This window comes from Amblyomma americanum, chromosome 1 (assembly GCF_052857255.1).
Source record: "Amblyomma americanum isolate KBUSLIRL-KWMA chromosome 1, ASM5285725v1, whole genome shotgun sequence".
In the NCBI taxonomy this organism is placed as follows: domain Eukaryota; kingdom Metazoa; phylum Arthropoda; class Arachnida; order Ixodida; family Ixodidae; genus Amblyomma; species Amblyomma americanum.
In genome coordinates, this window is record NC_135497.1 from 357,308,440 (window position 1) to 357,325,816 (window position 17,377).

General features: G+C 50.6%; 2 protein-coding genes across 2 annotated transcripts in view; one reads left to right on the top strand and one right to left on the bottom strand.

Moving 5' to 3' along the window:
• Positions 1-13,946, bottom strand: part of LOC144100670 (sodium-coupled monocarboxylate transporter 2-like) — an 83,703-nt gene extending 69,757 nt beyond the window's left edge. Inside the window, exon 1 of the mRNA XM_077633538.1 lies at positions 13,497-13,946. Coding sequence (XP_077489664.1) covers positions 13,497-13,829 — 333 coding nt within the window. The 5' untranslated portion in view covers positions 13,830-13,946. The remainder of the gene's footprint in view (positions 1-13,496) is intronic.
• Positions 1-17,377, top strand: part of LOC144115597 (zinc finger CCHC domain-containing protein 24-like) — a 204,781-nt gene that overhangs the window by 140,675 nt on the left and 46,729 nt on the right. The gene's annotated exons all lie outside the window — the stretch shown is intronic.

The following is a 17,377-nucleotide window of genomic DNA, read 5'->3' on the forward strand; positions in this document are numbered from 1 at the left end:
ACCGAGCGCGAGACATACGGGGCGAAAACGCGAGGATGAGCACACGGAAGAAGCGCTAAACTTTGTATGGCATGGTGTGGTGGACTTTGTACAGTAGGATGGCATGCACTGACATCGCACAGTACACGGGCCTCTAGAATTTCGCCTCCATCGAAATTCGACCGCCGTGGCCGCGATCGAACCCGCGTCTTTCGGGCAGCAGCCGAGTGCCATAACCACTGAGCCACCGCGCTGGCCTGAAATAGAATATGGAAATACCCAAAACGTACATGTAGTGATAGGTGGATGTGGTAATCCACCTCCAGGACAATCTCACTCTTTCAGAAACGATCCTAGCAAATGGATCACTCTTTACAACGACTTCCACGCCGCGCCGAAGGGTGGCGCCATGGCTCTGCACAAGATGGGTGCCTCAGTGTCCGCGTCTTCGCTCGAGACGAGTTGCCCACGGGCGCGCGAATTACGCACCAAGTGGGACACTCTTGCTTGGCCCGGAACTTGCGAGGACTGTGCGTGCGCCGCCCGGGCTGCAGGACAGACCGTAGGCTTCTTCGTGCGCCGCGCTGTTTTTGCCCGTCACGGGACTAGTAAGGTGCTATAGTTGACGCATGCGCTGCTCCGGTGGCCGTGCAGCACGCAGGCACCAGGGGGTGAGTGAAACTTTTGCCCAAGTCTGTTTACGTTCGCCTCTGTGTTCACTCCCCCGTCATGGCGTCAAGGTCCCCCGTGGTGCGCTGACAACTGGAGCTAAACGCATTTCATAGTAAAAAAAACAACATCGCATTGGGCGCTGCAGGCACCCTTAAACGGCTCTAAACCGGAACCAAACGGGCGAACGGTGGCCTCGTTCTCCATTCTCAGAGAATGAAATCCAGGGGCGTTATGTCCGGAGATCGTGGTGGCCATGAAATCAGGCTACCGCGTCCGACCTATAGTGCTTGTCAGGTTTTACTTTCAAGTGCCTCAGAGCACTTGAGCCTGCATGCTCTGGAGATCCATCGTTCTGGAACCATGTGTCTCTCAGCGTAGTGACGCGAAGGTCTTCGGTGAACTCGTCCAAAGCGCAAACTATGTTGACCGCGTAAAATTTTCAGGTTTGTATTTATTTAAATACGGTCCTACAATCCTGTCATTCAAGATCGAGCAACAAACGTGCTCTAACTGCCTCACCTGTTGCTTGGGTTGGCGGAACTAGTGAGGGTTCATGTCAGCCAAATAGCGAGAATTGTAAAGGCTTACTGTTGCATCTCGCGGAACTGGGCCTCATCTTACCCTGCCGTCATTCTTAGAAAGTTGGGGATCTCAGCCGATTTCAGTTAATGACCAGCTGCAAAAATCAAAGTGTCTCTTATAGTCGCAGCGTTCCATTCCTGATGAAGACCATGCAATATGAAACGGAGGTGTCATGTTCTTGCTGAGGTATTGAATGAAATGTACAAGACAAAAAAATATCATTTTAAACTTATTGTGAGCCCACCATGGACTGTCGCGTGACTCGACTTGCATCACGATCCGCGTTTTGCAATGCCCAGGAGAAGAGGAGGCCAGAAGAGCCCCCCTAAATTTGTCTTGCGGATGGGTAAGCAGTGCTGTGTCTCTTATTGACTCTGGAACTGATACACGCGCAAATCTTCGGGGCTTGGCCGCATCGCACTGGTAGGGCGTTTGGGCGCTTACTCGCTCGGCAAGCATCCTCATCACGTTTTGCGCATGCTTCACGCGATTGCACCTACGCCGTGTGTCGTTAAGGGATCCGCGACGTTTTGCCGATAAAATTTGGCTCCACACGACGGACAAGTGGCCCGCGGACCAGTGGTCACGTGACGTCCAGCTTCCACTCCGTGAGGTGTGCGCTGGTCCCACGCACGGAAAAGGCCGCGTGCATGTCTAGTCTGCTTATCACCACCTTCACTTTTGCAGGTGCCGATAACCGGATTACGCATGCGCGCGGCTGTGCGCCGTGCTACGTTCACCAACATGACCATGCAGGTGGGGACTTGAGAGACTGGAAATGGGGCGTCACGTGAAGCCTAATCTGCGAGCAAACGCCTGTCCGTGTTTCGTCTTCTCAATCCCATTTAAAGGGCAACTGAAGAAGTTTTAAAGTTCGACGAGCTTCAAGGAGCAGGGTGTGAGAAGCTTACAGGTAAGGCATGTGAATTCTTTTTGTGCTGGCATTTGTTATGGTGACGAAATCGCCGAATAAACCCTGGACGGCTCACAGACGCACAGTGCCGGGTGGAGGGCGCATGATGACGTCACCTACGGGGGTTGTCCGTTTACAACGTTGAAACGCTTGCTTTCAACAAAGAAAACCAAAGACAACGAAGTAACATCCAGTGAGGCTCCGTTTAGCGGCATCTGACCGCACACAGCAGGGTGTGGGTGAAGGCAGCTTAGGCTTGAAATCTCACCAACCGTAACGTAATCACCGAACCCCTCCACACTTCTCCGACGCTGAGAATAGAAGCCCAAACTTTAATCGGCGATTACGTCGCAATTTTAAATGCTAGCACACAAAAAACTCCGTGCGGGTTGCCTGAAGGCTTCGAACATTCGAATCTCCGAATCTCGTGGAATTCTTAAAAACCAGTTCTGCTTCCTTTTAAGCGAGAGGCAGCAGATCATTCACTCCAGGAAAAGCTTGCGGTCGCCCAGTCTGATTTCATTGCGTGCGGGAACACACGCAATGCTTAAAATCAGTAGGGTCTCGGGGAGTCTCAGACCCTCTCACCAGTATTGACAAGGGATATGAGACCCCCCGTGCAAGAATGTAGGCACTGAATAAATCCGAAGCAAGCAATCATTTTGTATTTCATTTAATTGTATTTTATTACCTTAAAGACTCACGAGTGGTATTACATAACGGGGTGGGTACATATATTTTGGCGAGCAAGTGTTAACACAACGAAACATGACTGGTAACATTATTGGCAAAGTTGGATGAGCACGTGATGGCTGCGATGTCGTTGGGTAGGTCGTTTCAGTCTGCTGCAGTACTGGAAAAAAATGATGCGGCAGAGGTGGTAGTTCGGGCACGAGGTCGGGAAACTTGAAAAGGATGGCGAGTGCGATGAGATATGCGGGCTGAAGGGACGATGTAGGGTGCGCGGCCTAGTGAACTATGGAAAAGTTTATGAAACAAGCAAAGGCTGGCAATGCGGCGACGAAGTGATAAGGACAATAAGTCGGATTCAGCTTTCGACGCTGTGGGTTTCTCAGTAGGCACAGGCCACTACCCACCGCGTGTTCTAGCTTCGCGCGAGCCAAGGGCCCCGATCAGCCGTCACCACACGCACCCTGGGGCACCGCTGCGGCGGCGTTCAACCTCTGCAGAGAGGAGAGCGGCTCGCCGCAAGAAACAGGCCTCCAAGTTCACAAAGGAGACGTTTATTGACGCCGTCCTCCAGCGGTACATACACACACTCAACAGTCACCCCGTCCCGGGGCGCGCTCAGAGCAAGGCTCCGGTGCGCGCTCGGGGCAACAAGAGAAATGCGCGCCGCTAGCACGCCGCTGCAGGAGATTGTCCCCGCGGCAGTGCTGCGATCTCTCTCGTGTCGGCCGATGGGCCGTTTGCGAGAGAGAGTGGGCAGTCAACGCAAGGTGCGCCTGTCAGAGGTCGTTGGACCCCTGGACAGGCTCGAGCCGCGGCGGATCGAGGACCCACGCTGGCGAGCTCGAGTATGAACTGGTCCGAACGGCAGAGGCCGGCTCGGACGAACAGTAACGTATGCACCTTACGCTGTCTCGGAGGGGTCTCTCTCTCTCTGGGCCCCGCTCGGAAGGTCGCGCGACCACCCCAAACGGGTCCCGAATTCACGCCAAAAGTCACCAATGGCAAAGGCCCTTGGGAAGCCTGCTAGATTCCCGCCGTGGCGTCTGCGCGGCATCCCGCGTCGCTCTCTTTCCCTTTCTCCCGCCTCCGGCGGCGGAGAGACGGCTGGTGGTTAATCGCTGTCATTCGGCCGCAGCTCCGCCCCCGGCTTCGGAGAGTTGTGGGTTTCTTAGTAGGCACAGGCCACTACCCACCGCGGGTTCGAGCTTCGCGCGAGCCAAGGGCCCCGATCAGCCGTCACCACACGCACCCTGGGGCACCGCTGCGGCGGCGTTCAGCCTCTGCAGAGAGGAGAGCGGCTCGCCGCAAGAAACAGGCCTCCAAGTTCACAAAGGAGACGTTTATTGACGCCGTCCTCCAGCGGTACATACACACACTCAACAGTCACCCCGTCCCGGGGCGCGCTCAGAGCAAGGCTCCGGTGCGCGCTCGGGGCAACAAGAGAAATGCGCGCCGCTAGCACGCCGCTGCAGGAGATTGTCCCCGCGGCAGTGCTGTGATCTCTCTCGTGTCGGCCGTTGGGCCGTTTGCGAGAGAGAGTGGGCAGTCAACGCAAGGTGCGCCTGTCAGAGGTCGTTGGACCCCTGGACAGGCTCGAGCCGCGGCGGATCGAGGACCCACGCTGGCGAGCTCGAGTATGAACTGGTCCGAACGGCAGAGGCCGGCTCGGACGAACAGTAATGTACGCACCTTACGCTGTCTCGGAGGGGTCTCTCTCTCTCTGGGCCCCGCTCGGAAGGTCGCGCGACCACCCCAAACGGGTCCCGAATTCCCGCCAAAAGTCACCAATGGCAAAGGCCCTTGGGAAGCCGGGGGCGGAGCTGCGGCCGAATGACAGCGATTAACCACCAGCCGTCTCTCCGCCGCCCGAGGCGGGAGAAAGGGAAAGAGAGCGACGCGGGATGCCGCGCAGACGCCACGGCGGGAATCTAGCAGGCTTCCCACAACGCTGACACACTGATGTCGTAAGAATATGATGAATGGATGAATCTTACTGTTCTGTTTTGGACTGATTCGAGTGCATTTATAAGGTAAGCTTGGTGCGGGTTCCAAATCGGTGAGACATATTCTAATTTTGGTCTGACAAGGAATTTGTACGCTATTAACTTCACATGTTTAGGGGCTTGGCGGTGATGACGTCTTAAAAATTAGTGTTTTATTAGCGGATGAAATGATGTTCGTAACGTGTGTGCTCCAGGACAAGTCGCTACACAAGGTAATGCCTAAGTACTTGTATGACAGCACCGGGTGTACAGGGACGTTAGCTATGACGTATGGGAAATGAAGTGGGTTGCGGCGGTGCGTGAAGGACAAGATTTTACATTTATGAGGGTTAAGTTATATTAACCAATCGGCACACCATTTCTGAATGCTGTTAAGGTCATCTTGATTAGATGTTTATTCAGAAGCGTTGTTAACCTTGCGATAAATTACGCAATAATCGGCGAACATGCGAATATTACTACATACATGCGTTGGTAAATCGTTAATATAAATTAATAACAGAAGCGGACCGAGGACAGACCCTTGCGGGACACCTGACGTTACAGGGATAGGATTGGAGTTGTGGTTGCTAACAGTGACGTGATGTGAGCGGTTAGTTAAGAATTCTTCTATCCATTTGAAGATATTAGAGGGCAGGTTCAAATATGAAAATTTTAGTAGTAAGCGTTTGTAAGGAACCTTGTCGAACGCTTTTGCATAGTCCAGAAAAATAGCATCGGTCTGTAGGTTAGAGTCAAAATTAGCATGCAAAGCATGAATTAAATTGACCAGCTGTATTTCGCATGAGAAGGCTTTTCGAAAACCGGGTTGTGCAGGATAAAAGAAGTCGTGACAGTCGAGGAAGCTCATGACATTGGAGTAGGTGACGTGTTCCGTGAGTTTGCAGGGTACGCTGGTAAGTGAAATGGGACGGTAGTTATGCGGTGAATTTTTTTACCCGATTTGAATACTGGGCCGACCTGACCGCTTTTCCAATCATGCGGTAGTTAACCTGATAACAGTGACTGTGAAAAAGGTAAGCATAAAAACTGCGCACAAATAACCTTTGTTTTTTTAAAAGCTTTGAGTTAATATTGTCAAAACGGGATGAGGATGAAAGTTTCATGGCTTCAAATAAGGACGAAATGCCAGATGACGTGAAGACAAATGGTGGCATACCATAATTTATCATTAAGGGTGGTGCTGAAAATGATGACCATATTTCAGTTTCTTTCGTAAATACGGATGAGAAGGCAGAGTTAAAAATAGTAGCGCACTCAGCAGCAGTGAAAACTGTGCCTGACTCATCTGTGAGGGTTATTTCTGGCGCGTTATGCGGATTGATAACTTTCCAAAACATTCTGGGCGTACTAGAGAGAATATTCGGCAAGTCCAAGTGAAAAAGGTATGCTTGGCATTAGAAATAGCGGCTAGATATAATTTTTCATCTTCGCGATATTCTGCCCATGCGCTATGTGTCTCCTGAGACTTGGCTGAACGGTAAAGGCGCTTGCCTAACCTTGTGTTTGGCGCATCATAGCCATAGATGCTTTTGCGCCATTAAAATCAATATAACTAACTAACTAAAGGCGCTTCTTTTTGCTCTCCAAACGTTTCAGTGTTTTAGTAAACCATGACTTTTGTGAATTAGAGTGAAAACTAATTTGGGGGATGAATTCATTGGCTAGATTTTCTAGTTTGTCATTGAACAGTAACCAATTTTCTTGAACACTGCGGGAATGAAAACGTGACGAGGAGACTTGAAAAAACGCATTAATTTCATTATTTATGGCTTTATAATTCCCTTTGTCATAAAGACGGATGGTTTTATGGCACTTGTGGCGCCAGTTCGGCGTAGTGGTGGTCGAAACATTTCCTCTCCATCGTTTAAAAAATTTTGCTGATTTTAGTAATAATCATTAACTTTCTAAAACCCGACACGGAGAAAACCACATAGTTGGCAGCAGTACACAAAGGTTGAAAGAAAAAAAAATGACGGTCGATTTGCGTAGTTCATCCAATTGCGAAGTAGGTGCGCTAGCATTTCGGTTTCACTTCCGTTACGTTGTTCGGATCCATTGTTCACGGATGGAAGTTGTTCGGATAGCAATAATGAGTTAATGCTCATGTATGCAGACTTGGTCATTTTCTACCTTACATTCTTAGATCCCTGGGGGTTCTCATACCACTCCTGGCGCAGCGGTGCAGCGGTTAAACGGTACGCCACTCCCCTGCAATGGCATGGGCGGCCGTCGATGGGGCTCGTGAGGCCCAGGTTAGACTTCCCGAGCAACCTCGCACGACCATTCAATAATTGAACTGCCACCTGCCGCCATGGGTAGCTTGCCCATAACCCGGTTGGTAGGTGGGCAGCCTGCCACAAAGCAGAGGCTTTAGACAAACAGACAGACAGACAAACACACAACGGCTAAGTGCGGGTAATGGCCACTGTAAGTGCTAGCGCACTAAGAAGGCAAACCTGTGCCCTTACATCACGAGTCAGTCCCGCTTAGCTCCAAGGCTACGCAACAACAACGAGCACACTGGTAGAGAGTGGAGATCGTTTGTTTCAGGTCTGTGACATAACTGATCAAACGACGACCTTTAAAAATGATTTTTCACCTTCCTATAAAACTATGCATAAAACAGGCCGCAACGCCCAGCCGCTTTTTCTCTCTCTCTCTCTTTCTCCCTCTGTATTTCCCTGTCCACCTGCATTCGATCACTAGAGACCCCGTTCGATGGAGGCAGATTTTAAGCATTGGATACACGGCAGCTGTTCGCTGCGAAGGTCTGCATAAAAGTTTGTTTATGGCGTTTAACGTCCCAACGCGACTCAGGCTATGAGGGACGCTCTGCATGAAAGAATTGAAAAGATGCAAGTGAAACAAAAAACAGCGTCCTTGAAACCACCATTGCAATGCCCTGGGTCGCTGGGGGCTGTCTGAGGGTACCTTACAGTACAGGTTACATTCTCGCAGCTTCTGACCAAGAAATGGAATCGTGATCTCTTCAGTAAAGAAAGCATTAGTCCTTGTTTGAGTCCCGTTCTGCGATCAGAAAGACAGTCGAACTTATCTTCTCGAACAGTGAAGCTCGCACCTTTAATAAGGCATCCTCTCAATGGCCAAATGTATACATTCGTACAAAGCGTACGACGAGTGTTTTGGTTACTACTCTTCCTCGGCAGAGCATGATACCCAGGCAAAATCCGTTGAACTTTATGTAATGGCAGGGGTGGACTCTCTCATTATTATAAATCTGTCTAAAGCCGTATCTGCCAACATAGAAGTGCGCGACAACATCGGGATGCTCGTTTTGGTATCAGTGCGTGTGCCTGATATTACTTGCATTACTGGCATGTGTCAAATGCAGGCAGGATGCGCTCTACGGTTCGTTTTCTTGCCGCAAACGCTGTAAGCTCCAAGGCCGCCCAATGCGGCATCGGAGCAGGGGGAGGTGGGGCTGACCAGCGCTATACCTGCAAAGCCCAAGAGGCACTCATCGCCATCTCCGCAGCGTCGGCCGGGGCCACTGCGTAGGGTTTTGGTCTGGCGACTCACCTGCATTGCCTCCAAGAGCCCTCTTCCTCCTCTCAATAGGTGCTTATTCCTCCCTTCCTTCCTTGCCGCCCTTGACAACTTTAAGATTGGAACGAATAATTAGCATTGTGAGGATCTCGCATTGTTTGAGCTAGAAGCTAGTGCCCCGTTGTGTCGGCTACAGTTACGGGTTATCCTCGTACTCGCTGGGAGCAGCTTTGACGTTAAAAGGGCCATGACATGGTCGTTCTTCATATTGCAGTTTTGTTCTTCAGTAACTAATACAAGAGCTTATGATTCAGTTTCCGAAATTTGGCTGCCCTGGACGCGCTCTATATTCCAAAAAATGCGATCGAAATTGAGAACGGGAAACTCCTCCCACTGGCAGCGACCGCCAAATTGAATGCTGTCGCGACGTCACCAGAACATACACGGAGCAACGTCGTCTGCTCTCGTTGCTGTAATGTGCGCAGCGAGGTCTCTTGTCCCCTGTACTTCCGCGGGCGATCGAAGTAGCAGTCGTCCCCCATATACGAGTGCCTGGTGCCGCAAAAGCGTTAATAATAGTAACGCAGTTATTCTTCGGTATGGCTATAGGGCCCGGTTACAATATAGGCTGATGGGACGGCAGTCGGTTGGCTGGTCGGTATGCAAATGCCATCGCTGACGCACTGATCTGTCAAGCTAGACCGACGACGACGCCAGCATGACCAACGACCCCGTATCGCAGTAGTGTAAAGAGTGAACTTAGTGGGAACTGGCAGAGTGTGGTGGGGGACTAGTTGGTATGACATTCTATCAACGTAAGACCTTTAAAACTTATTGGTCTTGGTCATGCTATCCACGGCGACATACGCCATGTGCGTGCATCAGCGAATATGTGCTTTCATTCGGTGCCTGCGCATAGAACCTATCGGCGAGGCAATTGAGCGACACGGGCTGAAAACGCTGCACGACGGTTCCGCTCGTCGCTCACCGCCGTCGCCTGGGCTTGTGCGGCCGAGCGAAAGCTTCACGCCCGATGAATAGACGGCCCGAAAAACTGCGTTTGTGTACCTTATCCATATCGAAAAAGCGAAACGAGCGACTGCATTTCATATCTTCACACTTTCTTACTAATCAGCGGGGAACTCTTGCCAGATTCTTGAATTTCGGTCGACGGTGGACCACCGGCCCCTTTCGTGACGAGGCCTAGCGAGTACGCAGGATTCGTGTGTGCAATTTCGGCGATTGCGGAGAGCGAATTCGCAAGTTCTAGCGCCTGAAAATAGCTGTCGAGCGTAGTTTTGGGCTACAGTGCCCTCAAAGCGACGACTGCCTACATCGCAGGGCGCGAGTACAATAAGGAGGAAGTGCCGGTATGTGACCCGGTCTGCACAGCATGTGTGAAGGCAGCGCCGTCGGCGTCGACTGTGGATAACAAATCTGGTTGTTTTCATTAATTCAAGTAATGTCCGAACGTATTTTTAGCTAAAGGGATTTAAAATAAAATATTGTTGATATAAGAGGAAGCAGATACAATTAAGCGGGAAGCGCCGGTCCTACGCGAAGCGTTTCCCAAGCAGGCGATACAGCATCAGCGGCGCTTAATTACTGCAATGTTATCATAGTGTGAAAATGAGTAAAACTACAATTTGTGAGCAGTAGTACGTAATATTTAATGTAAGGAGAGTCCACTTTGCATTTTATGCCACGCAAACGAGCAGTCCGGTTTGCGCACCGCTATGTAAACAACCCCAGCGCGGGGCTGCAGTTGTCGTAATCGTCACATTCCTGGGCCACAATGCGCACGCGCAGTATAGGATAAATGATGTACTATTATTTTCAAGCACTCATTTAGACGGCGGCGACTATTCATCTATGCGGGCAGTGAAAGCATTCGAGTCGCGTAGGGTTTCGCAAGCGGCTTGGTTCCTGCAAAAGGGTTCTATGAGCCGAAGGGAATGTATGATTGACTTACAAATGCACGCATGAAGCGGGGAAATCGCTTCATTTGGCACTTTTCTCTCCTACTATCGTGATTCAAGGTTACTGTAGTGCCACCTTGTGATAATTTGAGTTTAATTATCGAGCCGATGAATAGCGGAGCAAGAAATTGGTATCCAGCTACAAAACGCCGCGGCTTTCACGGCGCACATCAGCGAAGGCATGCACGGCACGTTCCGCTTTTCACATATGGGAGCACTTGACTGCGCAAGAGAGACAACACTCATAACATAAAAATAACATGTTTCTGAGCGTAAGTAATAAAGCAGGGGTCCATCGATTTCTCTTTCCTCAACAATCATTAAACGGGCGCCACGAGCAAGTCTGCTTTCCTAAGGATTACTCAGCTCGCGTACTAAGCTGAAGGCTTCCGAAAAGAAACACGGAACATGCATTTTATTTCGATAAGCTATAGAAAGAAAACCTTTCGAGCGACCGCCGTCTACGGTGTGCATGCAAGCACCTCAACAGCGCGCAGTAGACGATGCGGGACGAGTATGCCCCTTTGACGTCAGCGATCAGAGGTTGTCAGACCAGCAAGCAGTTCGCAGAAGAAACGGAAAAAACTCGTTTTAAAAATATATACTGCGCAGAATCAACTGAAACTTGGGGGAGCTTTAATTTAACGTGTTGGGAATTAAATGCGATCAGCAGGATATGCGTGAAAATAGGCTGTCGTGGCTCCTTTAACATAAAATGAGGAGCTTACCAGGGCTTAGATTTAATTTCAAAACGCTTTACTGCGTAGAGCTCGACCCTGTCACTGCTGATGCCATCTACGAGAACTCGAGGTTGTGCCAAGCATCACGTATGCTAAGAGATGGGCAACATATAAAGTTTGCGAGTGCAGTTCATAAAAATCACCACTTTCTGCTTTGCGGTGCGCAACTGTCGCCAACACGATATTTAGCTCAATCAATCAGAAATCAGGCTCTAAGAACACGTATACGGGTCGTTTTGACGAAGCGGCCGCGTGCGCATAGCGAAGTGCATGTGAATGTCACAGACGCTGTAGTATTTGAAAGCTGCCACTGTTGCGACAGCAGCCTACTTCTATCAGGGCTTTATTGCCCATCAGTTGTGAAAAGAAGTCACCGTTGCCCCATTTCGCCGGTCGCATGAAGAGAATGATCATTAACAGAATAAGTAGTTCGTGAGCTACCGATGGTATGGCTTGAAGTCGCTGGCGGTACTCAAATCCCTAAGCTTCAATTTGTCAAAGGGGAGGACTGAAGGTAGCGAAACATGTTTATTGTTGCATGGTTAGGCGCTGCTATTCTGATATTGATGGTTGTCCGAGCACTACAGAGAAAATTGCGGCGAGCCTTTACGCGGAGCAAAACTTCCACTAAAATTCCGCGCACTGCGTCGGCCGCAGGCCAACAAATTGGGCTAAACGGGATGACATATACTTGTTGATTTCAAATGCATAGCGTGGAAAGAAGCTGCACTTTCCGCCCGCCGCTGCGGCAAGTCCGAGACGTGATTAGGTTGAAGCGATGGCGCCCGCGCAATCTGTTTCGACAGCGTCAATCTGTGCTGAAAGCGGCCCGCAACAAGACGCAGGTTCGAGCATGGAAGGTTGTTTTACTGTTAACATCGGCTGTCACGAAATTCAAGCTTTGATCACGGGCCTCGCGTGCGGTAGGTGCAGGATTCGTTCCCCAGTACCGCCGGGTAGGCACCGGTTTTCAAATGGTACAAGCTTCCCCCCCACACCGCCTGGTGTTCGAGTTTTCTGGGATCAAAGGTTCGTGAAAAAACTCTTGGCAGATCGTCCGAAGCACCAAGCGGAATGTGACGCTGAACTTAAAGCCGAACTCTCCGATACTTTCCTCGAGACGCGCTGCGAACTGAAGCCGCGGCGCCGGGACGACGTACGTGTCGACGGAAAGGTGAGGAGATGTTAACGGCCTAAAAGTTGTGTTCGTGTACGGCACAGCTTGCGGCTGAAACACAAAGCGACGCGACGCGTATCTGAGAGACAGCTTGGCACCGTTAAACGGTCAGCGTCGTAGATCCATCGTCGTGCGCGTTCGAACGAATCCTATGGCACGACTCCCGGGTCAACACAGCTGTCACTCGAACCACCTAAGGAACGTGCGCCACTCTCGAAGACATTCGGGAGGGAGGCGTCCTAAAATGAGCTACGCCTTTCCTGCAATGCATTTCTTGTTTGCATCTACTCTCGATGACGAGACAGGCTACAAATTTTATCTCTGAGGAAAATAACGGAAATCCCAAAGCATGGCGAGACATTGAAACAAGAATTTGAAGCGCGAGCAATGGTTTTTTTAAATAATGGATATTGAACCCCACGATTGTTAACTTCGCGCAAAGCAAGTTGCCTGGTTAAACGCTCATCATCCAGTTGTGAACCTTTCGTTATTTCCTCATAGAGGCTTACCGGAAGAACAACATCTTATTCGTTGCTGCATAATTACGAGGAAGCATAACGCATTTCGGTGAGAAAAAAAGTGAACCGAATCCTTGCCATTGCACAAAAGCCGCTAAAACATTTCACTATTTGATTCCTCACAACAGAACACCTTTTAGGATATTAAATATAATACAACTCGCATGAAAAGCAATGGACATTCTCTTTTCTGACACATTCAAAGATGGAGTGGTCACCCCCAAAAATGAAGCGCACAACAATACATGCGATTTTTGTTTCTATTCAACCTGCTTTGAGACGCTCTGTTTGTTGTGGATTAGCCTGACAGTGCTGCGTGCAGAATAGGAAAGCGCACGCTCGTACACTGTCAACCCCGCACAGCTCTTTGTAGCCGGGTTGGCAGTGCGGCGGAACGCACTACAGTAGGCACCGTTTTTTTTAAATATACTCTGTTCCACCGGACCACGCTTGCGTGTAGGTTCCCGCTTATTTCATACAGTGTACACAAGCGTATACCAGACCATAGGATCTCCTTCGCGGCTTTTGTCCGCACGTAACAAATGGCGGCAAAAGGAAAACAACGCTTTAAACAATCTCAGCCAGCAGTAAACTGCCCTGAAGTGCACGAGCAGCCGGGAGCGTAAAGTGAAGGGCTCTGGCGTGTCGTTTCGCCGCGTTAGGCGCACTCGGCGGCGGGCCCTGAGCTGCGGACGGTTGGCACACAGCTTCAGAGCTGGCTGGGACCCACCTCGAAGACGGACGTGACGCGGAGCTTGTACAGGACGGGGATGACGATGAGCGTGACGATGGGCACGAGCAGGGGCGCCGACACGAGGCTCCAGGCATAGTGGAAGCCGTACGCGTAGTAGTGCGCCCCGAAGCCGATGACGCCGATGGCCGAGATCATGGAGGCGAGCACCGAAATGGCCAGCGGCAGCGTGCCCATGGTGCGGCTGCCGAGGAATACCTCGTCGGCCGTGGACACCTTGCGGGCGCGCCGCGAGAAGGCGAAGTACAGGCCCAGGCCGAGGTTGGCCGCCATGAGAACGCCGAAGGTGGCGTACTCCACGTTCAGGGACATCGCGCTGGGCTGCGGCGGTTAGAGCGGGAAGGTCTGGCGGGGGCCTATTCCTCCGGTTTCAGCCGACGGCGACAGCGTTCGTGTTGGCAGTCAACCGCAGCGTCCCAATCACCTCGCTGGCCACCTGCGCCTTGTCGTTGGATCCATTTATGCGCGGCGCCGATAGGCATTGGCGCTGCGGTGCCGCGGTTAGAAAAAAAGAAAACTACGTAGCGCACCGGGGATGGCGCGAAAACACGGGGTCGAGCTTCGGGCAGCTGCGGGATTCCGGCATGTGCGCAGTCCTCGCCTGCGGCAGGCAGCACTGCAGCAGCAGGCACGGACTGTCTCACTCTCCCTGTCCGTTTAATTCCCTCTTTGGAGAATGTTGGTGTGGTGCAAGACATAGCGTCAGTAGAAGGTCACATTTTGAAATTTCTTTCACAATATGGTATTCAATATGTCTGCGTGCTCGGTACTGAACGGTGCCAGATCGTGTAGTTTGTTTATCCTGTCACAGACAGACTACCGTTTAAATGATGTAAGCGCATTGCAAGAAAGCATTGAGAAGTTTGATTAGGGCTTGCTCGACGTCATTTTCTAAAGGGTGGGAGAGTGGAAGCGTGAGACTGCGGCTGCCAAGGATTTATTCCGATGCCCGCCACAGGGCTAGTGTTACGGAGGGCTGTGGTGTATTTGCTCACGGCGTCGAAAGTAATTCAGCGTGCATGCGCGCGAGAAATACATGCGGAACCACCCTGTCATCTTGAATGACATCTGAAATCTTCTTGAAGGCGCTTGGATTACATCGTAAGCAAGAAAGGCGACATAGAGAATCATTTGTTGCCATGCAAATGCAGCTAGAATATGAAATGAGAGCTCAGTACTTGTTCTGAGTGAAGGATATATTTTTGACGATTCCCCAGAGCAGCGGACGCGACGGACACCGCCAGTGCCTTCTCAGCGGCATCCAGCTGCACGGGAAAAAGGAAAGAGAAAAGGCAATGAACGTTGTCCCGATTTTCAACGAGAGGAGCTAGTCTGTCTCCCGCCAGCAACGTGTACTGTTGGTACACTAAGCGCCTCTTCCCGCGCTCTCCTCAGGGCATGTCGATGACCTCTTTCGGCCTTAGTCTCAAGGCTCGGCCACTTGCAAAACAAAAATATTACACCTGGAGCCGTGTTCTATAAGCTGTCCATTTTACGCTGTCCTTTTCGCGTCTATTCGGTCGTCTGTCAGTGGTGACTCAGATATACCCGTTTAAAGCGTCAGGGGAAGCTACCCGGACATTAGGTCGTTGGCAACCGGACTTTACCATTGACTTAAATAGGTTGCAATATGCAGCCAATGGTGCGGTGCATCGCAGTGGTGACTCAGTGGCGACCACTGAGCAGCGTAGTGAAGGCGCAGTGGTGACCACTGGCTGTCATTGGCTGCGATATGAAGCCAATGATGAGATGCGGTCGCCAACCACCCAACGGCCAGGTCGCTTGACCCAATCTGCAGACTCTGGAAAGCCGCGGGTATATCTGAGTGACCACTGACAGTGGACCGAACGGACGAGAAATGGACAGCTCATAGAATACGGCCCCTGGGCTTTGCTTCATGGCAAGCCATAATTAAACATTTTCTTTCTTTTTCAAGTTATTTCTTGAAATGATTTTGTCGTTGTTGACGAAGGATATTGCGCACATTGCCGCCGCAACTGCGTGAGCCACAGCAGGAATCTTTCTCGCTCACAAGACCTTCGGAGCGCTGGACTCTCTGCACGCGAGTTTCGTACAAAGAGCGAAAACTTGGAGGTTGGAGAAGCCAGCCCGACTGGAAGGATGCCGGAAGGCCCTCATGGATGCCGGCCTGGACGCCGGAACGGCGCGGTGCCCAACATGTGCGGCAGCACTGCATCACGCCCGCCACCCCCACGTCAGCGACAGCGTTGCGCCAGTGCCCGGCACCACCACCGGATGGAAACGCCCCCTGTCTATCACCGCTACTTCCGATGATGATTCGCCAGCGATCAACCTCCTCCCCACCTGACCGATGTATAAACGCGACACTAGCCACCGCCGCGCTCTATGGGCTTGGCAGCACCCCAACCATGACGACCGCTTCTCACCTTCGACGCTTGTTCTTGCTGCAGGTAAATTCTCAATACTGCTTATTTGCGCGAAGCACGCGGTATGCTGGTTTACTGGTGCTGCCAAGCCCAATGTGTTGCATTCATATTGCCTCTGATTGTTACCATGTCATAAAGCAGTTACTAATCTTATCAGGCGATATTGAGCTAAACCCCGGTCCCCCCACCCTTCGTTCCGGTGAAAATGGCATTTTCGAAGCACTGGACGAAATCCGAGCCGGCCAAGCCTCACTTCTCGCAGAAATGAAGGCTATCCGCGTCAGGCTTTCCCAAAGTGACAAAGCATTTGAAGAAATTAAAAACCGACTGGAAAAAATTGAAGCCGACTGTTAATCGATAACAGCTGTAAAGAAACAAGTGAACGAAGTACAGGCGCTCTCCGAACAGAACTCTGAGCAGGTTGCTGCTATTAAAAGCAGACTTGATGATTCGGACGACAGGTCGCGCAGATCAAACCTGTTTTTTTTTGGCCATAAAGATGACGAACGGGAAACGTGGGCGCAGTCAGAGGCCCTTATTATCCAACACTGCAGCGAGCAGTTAGACACCACTCTTGCTTCCCTAGATATCGAGAGAGCTCACAGGCTGGGAAAGTTTGGGGCGGACCGAAACCGACCAATAATTGTTAAATTTGCGCATTTTAAGGTTAAAGAAAAGGTTCTTTCATGTGCCAAAAAACTGAAAGGCACAAGTTACAGTATTTCTGAGGACTACTGCCCAAGTACTCTTGCCGCTAGAAAGCGTCTTGTGGAATTCGAGAAGGCACAGGAAGAAACTAAATTCAAACTCAGACATGACAAACTAACCATCGGAAAGAAAACTTACACTTTCGACCGCAGTAATCAGATGGTTGTCCCCCACCCTTTACACACGTAGGAAACACTTGTCTGAAACCTAGCCGTTCTTACTTATTCTTTATATATACTAATATCAGAAGCCTTTTGCCTAAACTTGATCCTCTCAGCAATATAATTCACACAACAGAGTCTAACCTTGTTGTTCTTACCGAGACGTGGCTCACATCATCAATCACCGACTCTGAAATTCTCTCGCTTTCTTCCGACTTAAATATTTTCCGGCGGGATCGAACCGACAAGCGTGGGGGAGGCGTACTGATAGCAGCCACCGAAATCTCCAATGCATCGAATTAAAAATATCATCGCCCCTAGAAATTATATTTGTTATTTCCAATGCCTCTTACCCGCCTATAATAATCGGCGCTGTTATCGCCCCCCCCCCCCCTGACGCCAACGCTTCTTTTGTCGCCGAATTCCACGCAGTTCTTCAATGCGTAACTGCAACGCACCGTCAGTCCACCTATTCTGCTGTTCGGAGACTAACTTTCCTGCTATTACCTGGTCTAATCTCGCCAAAACACTATCAAAGAATAACATTGAAAGTGACTTCGTAAACACGTGTCTAACCTTTGGA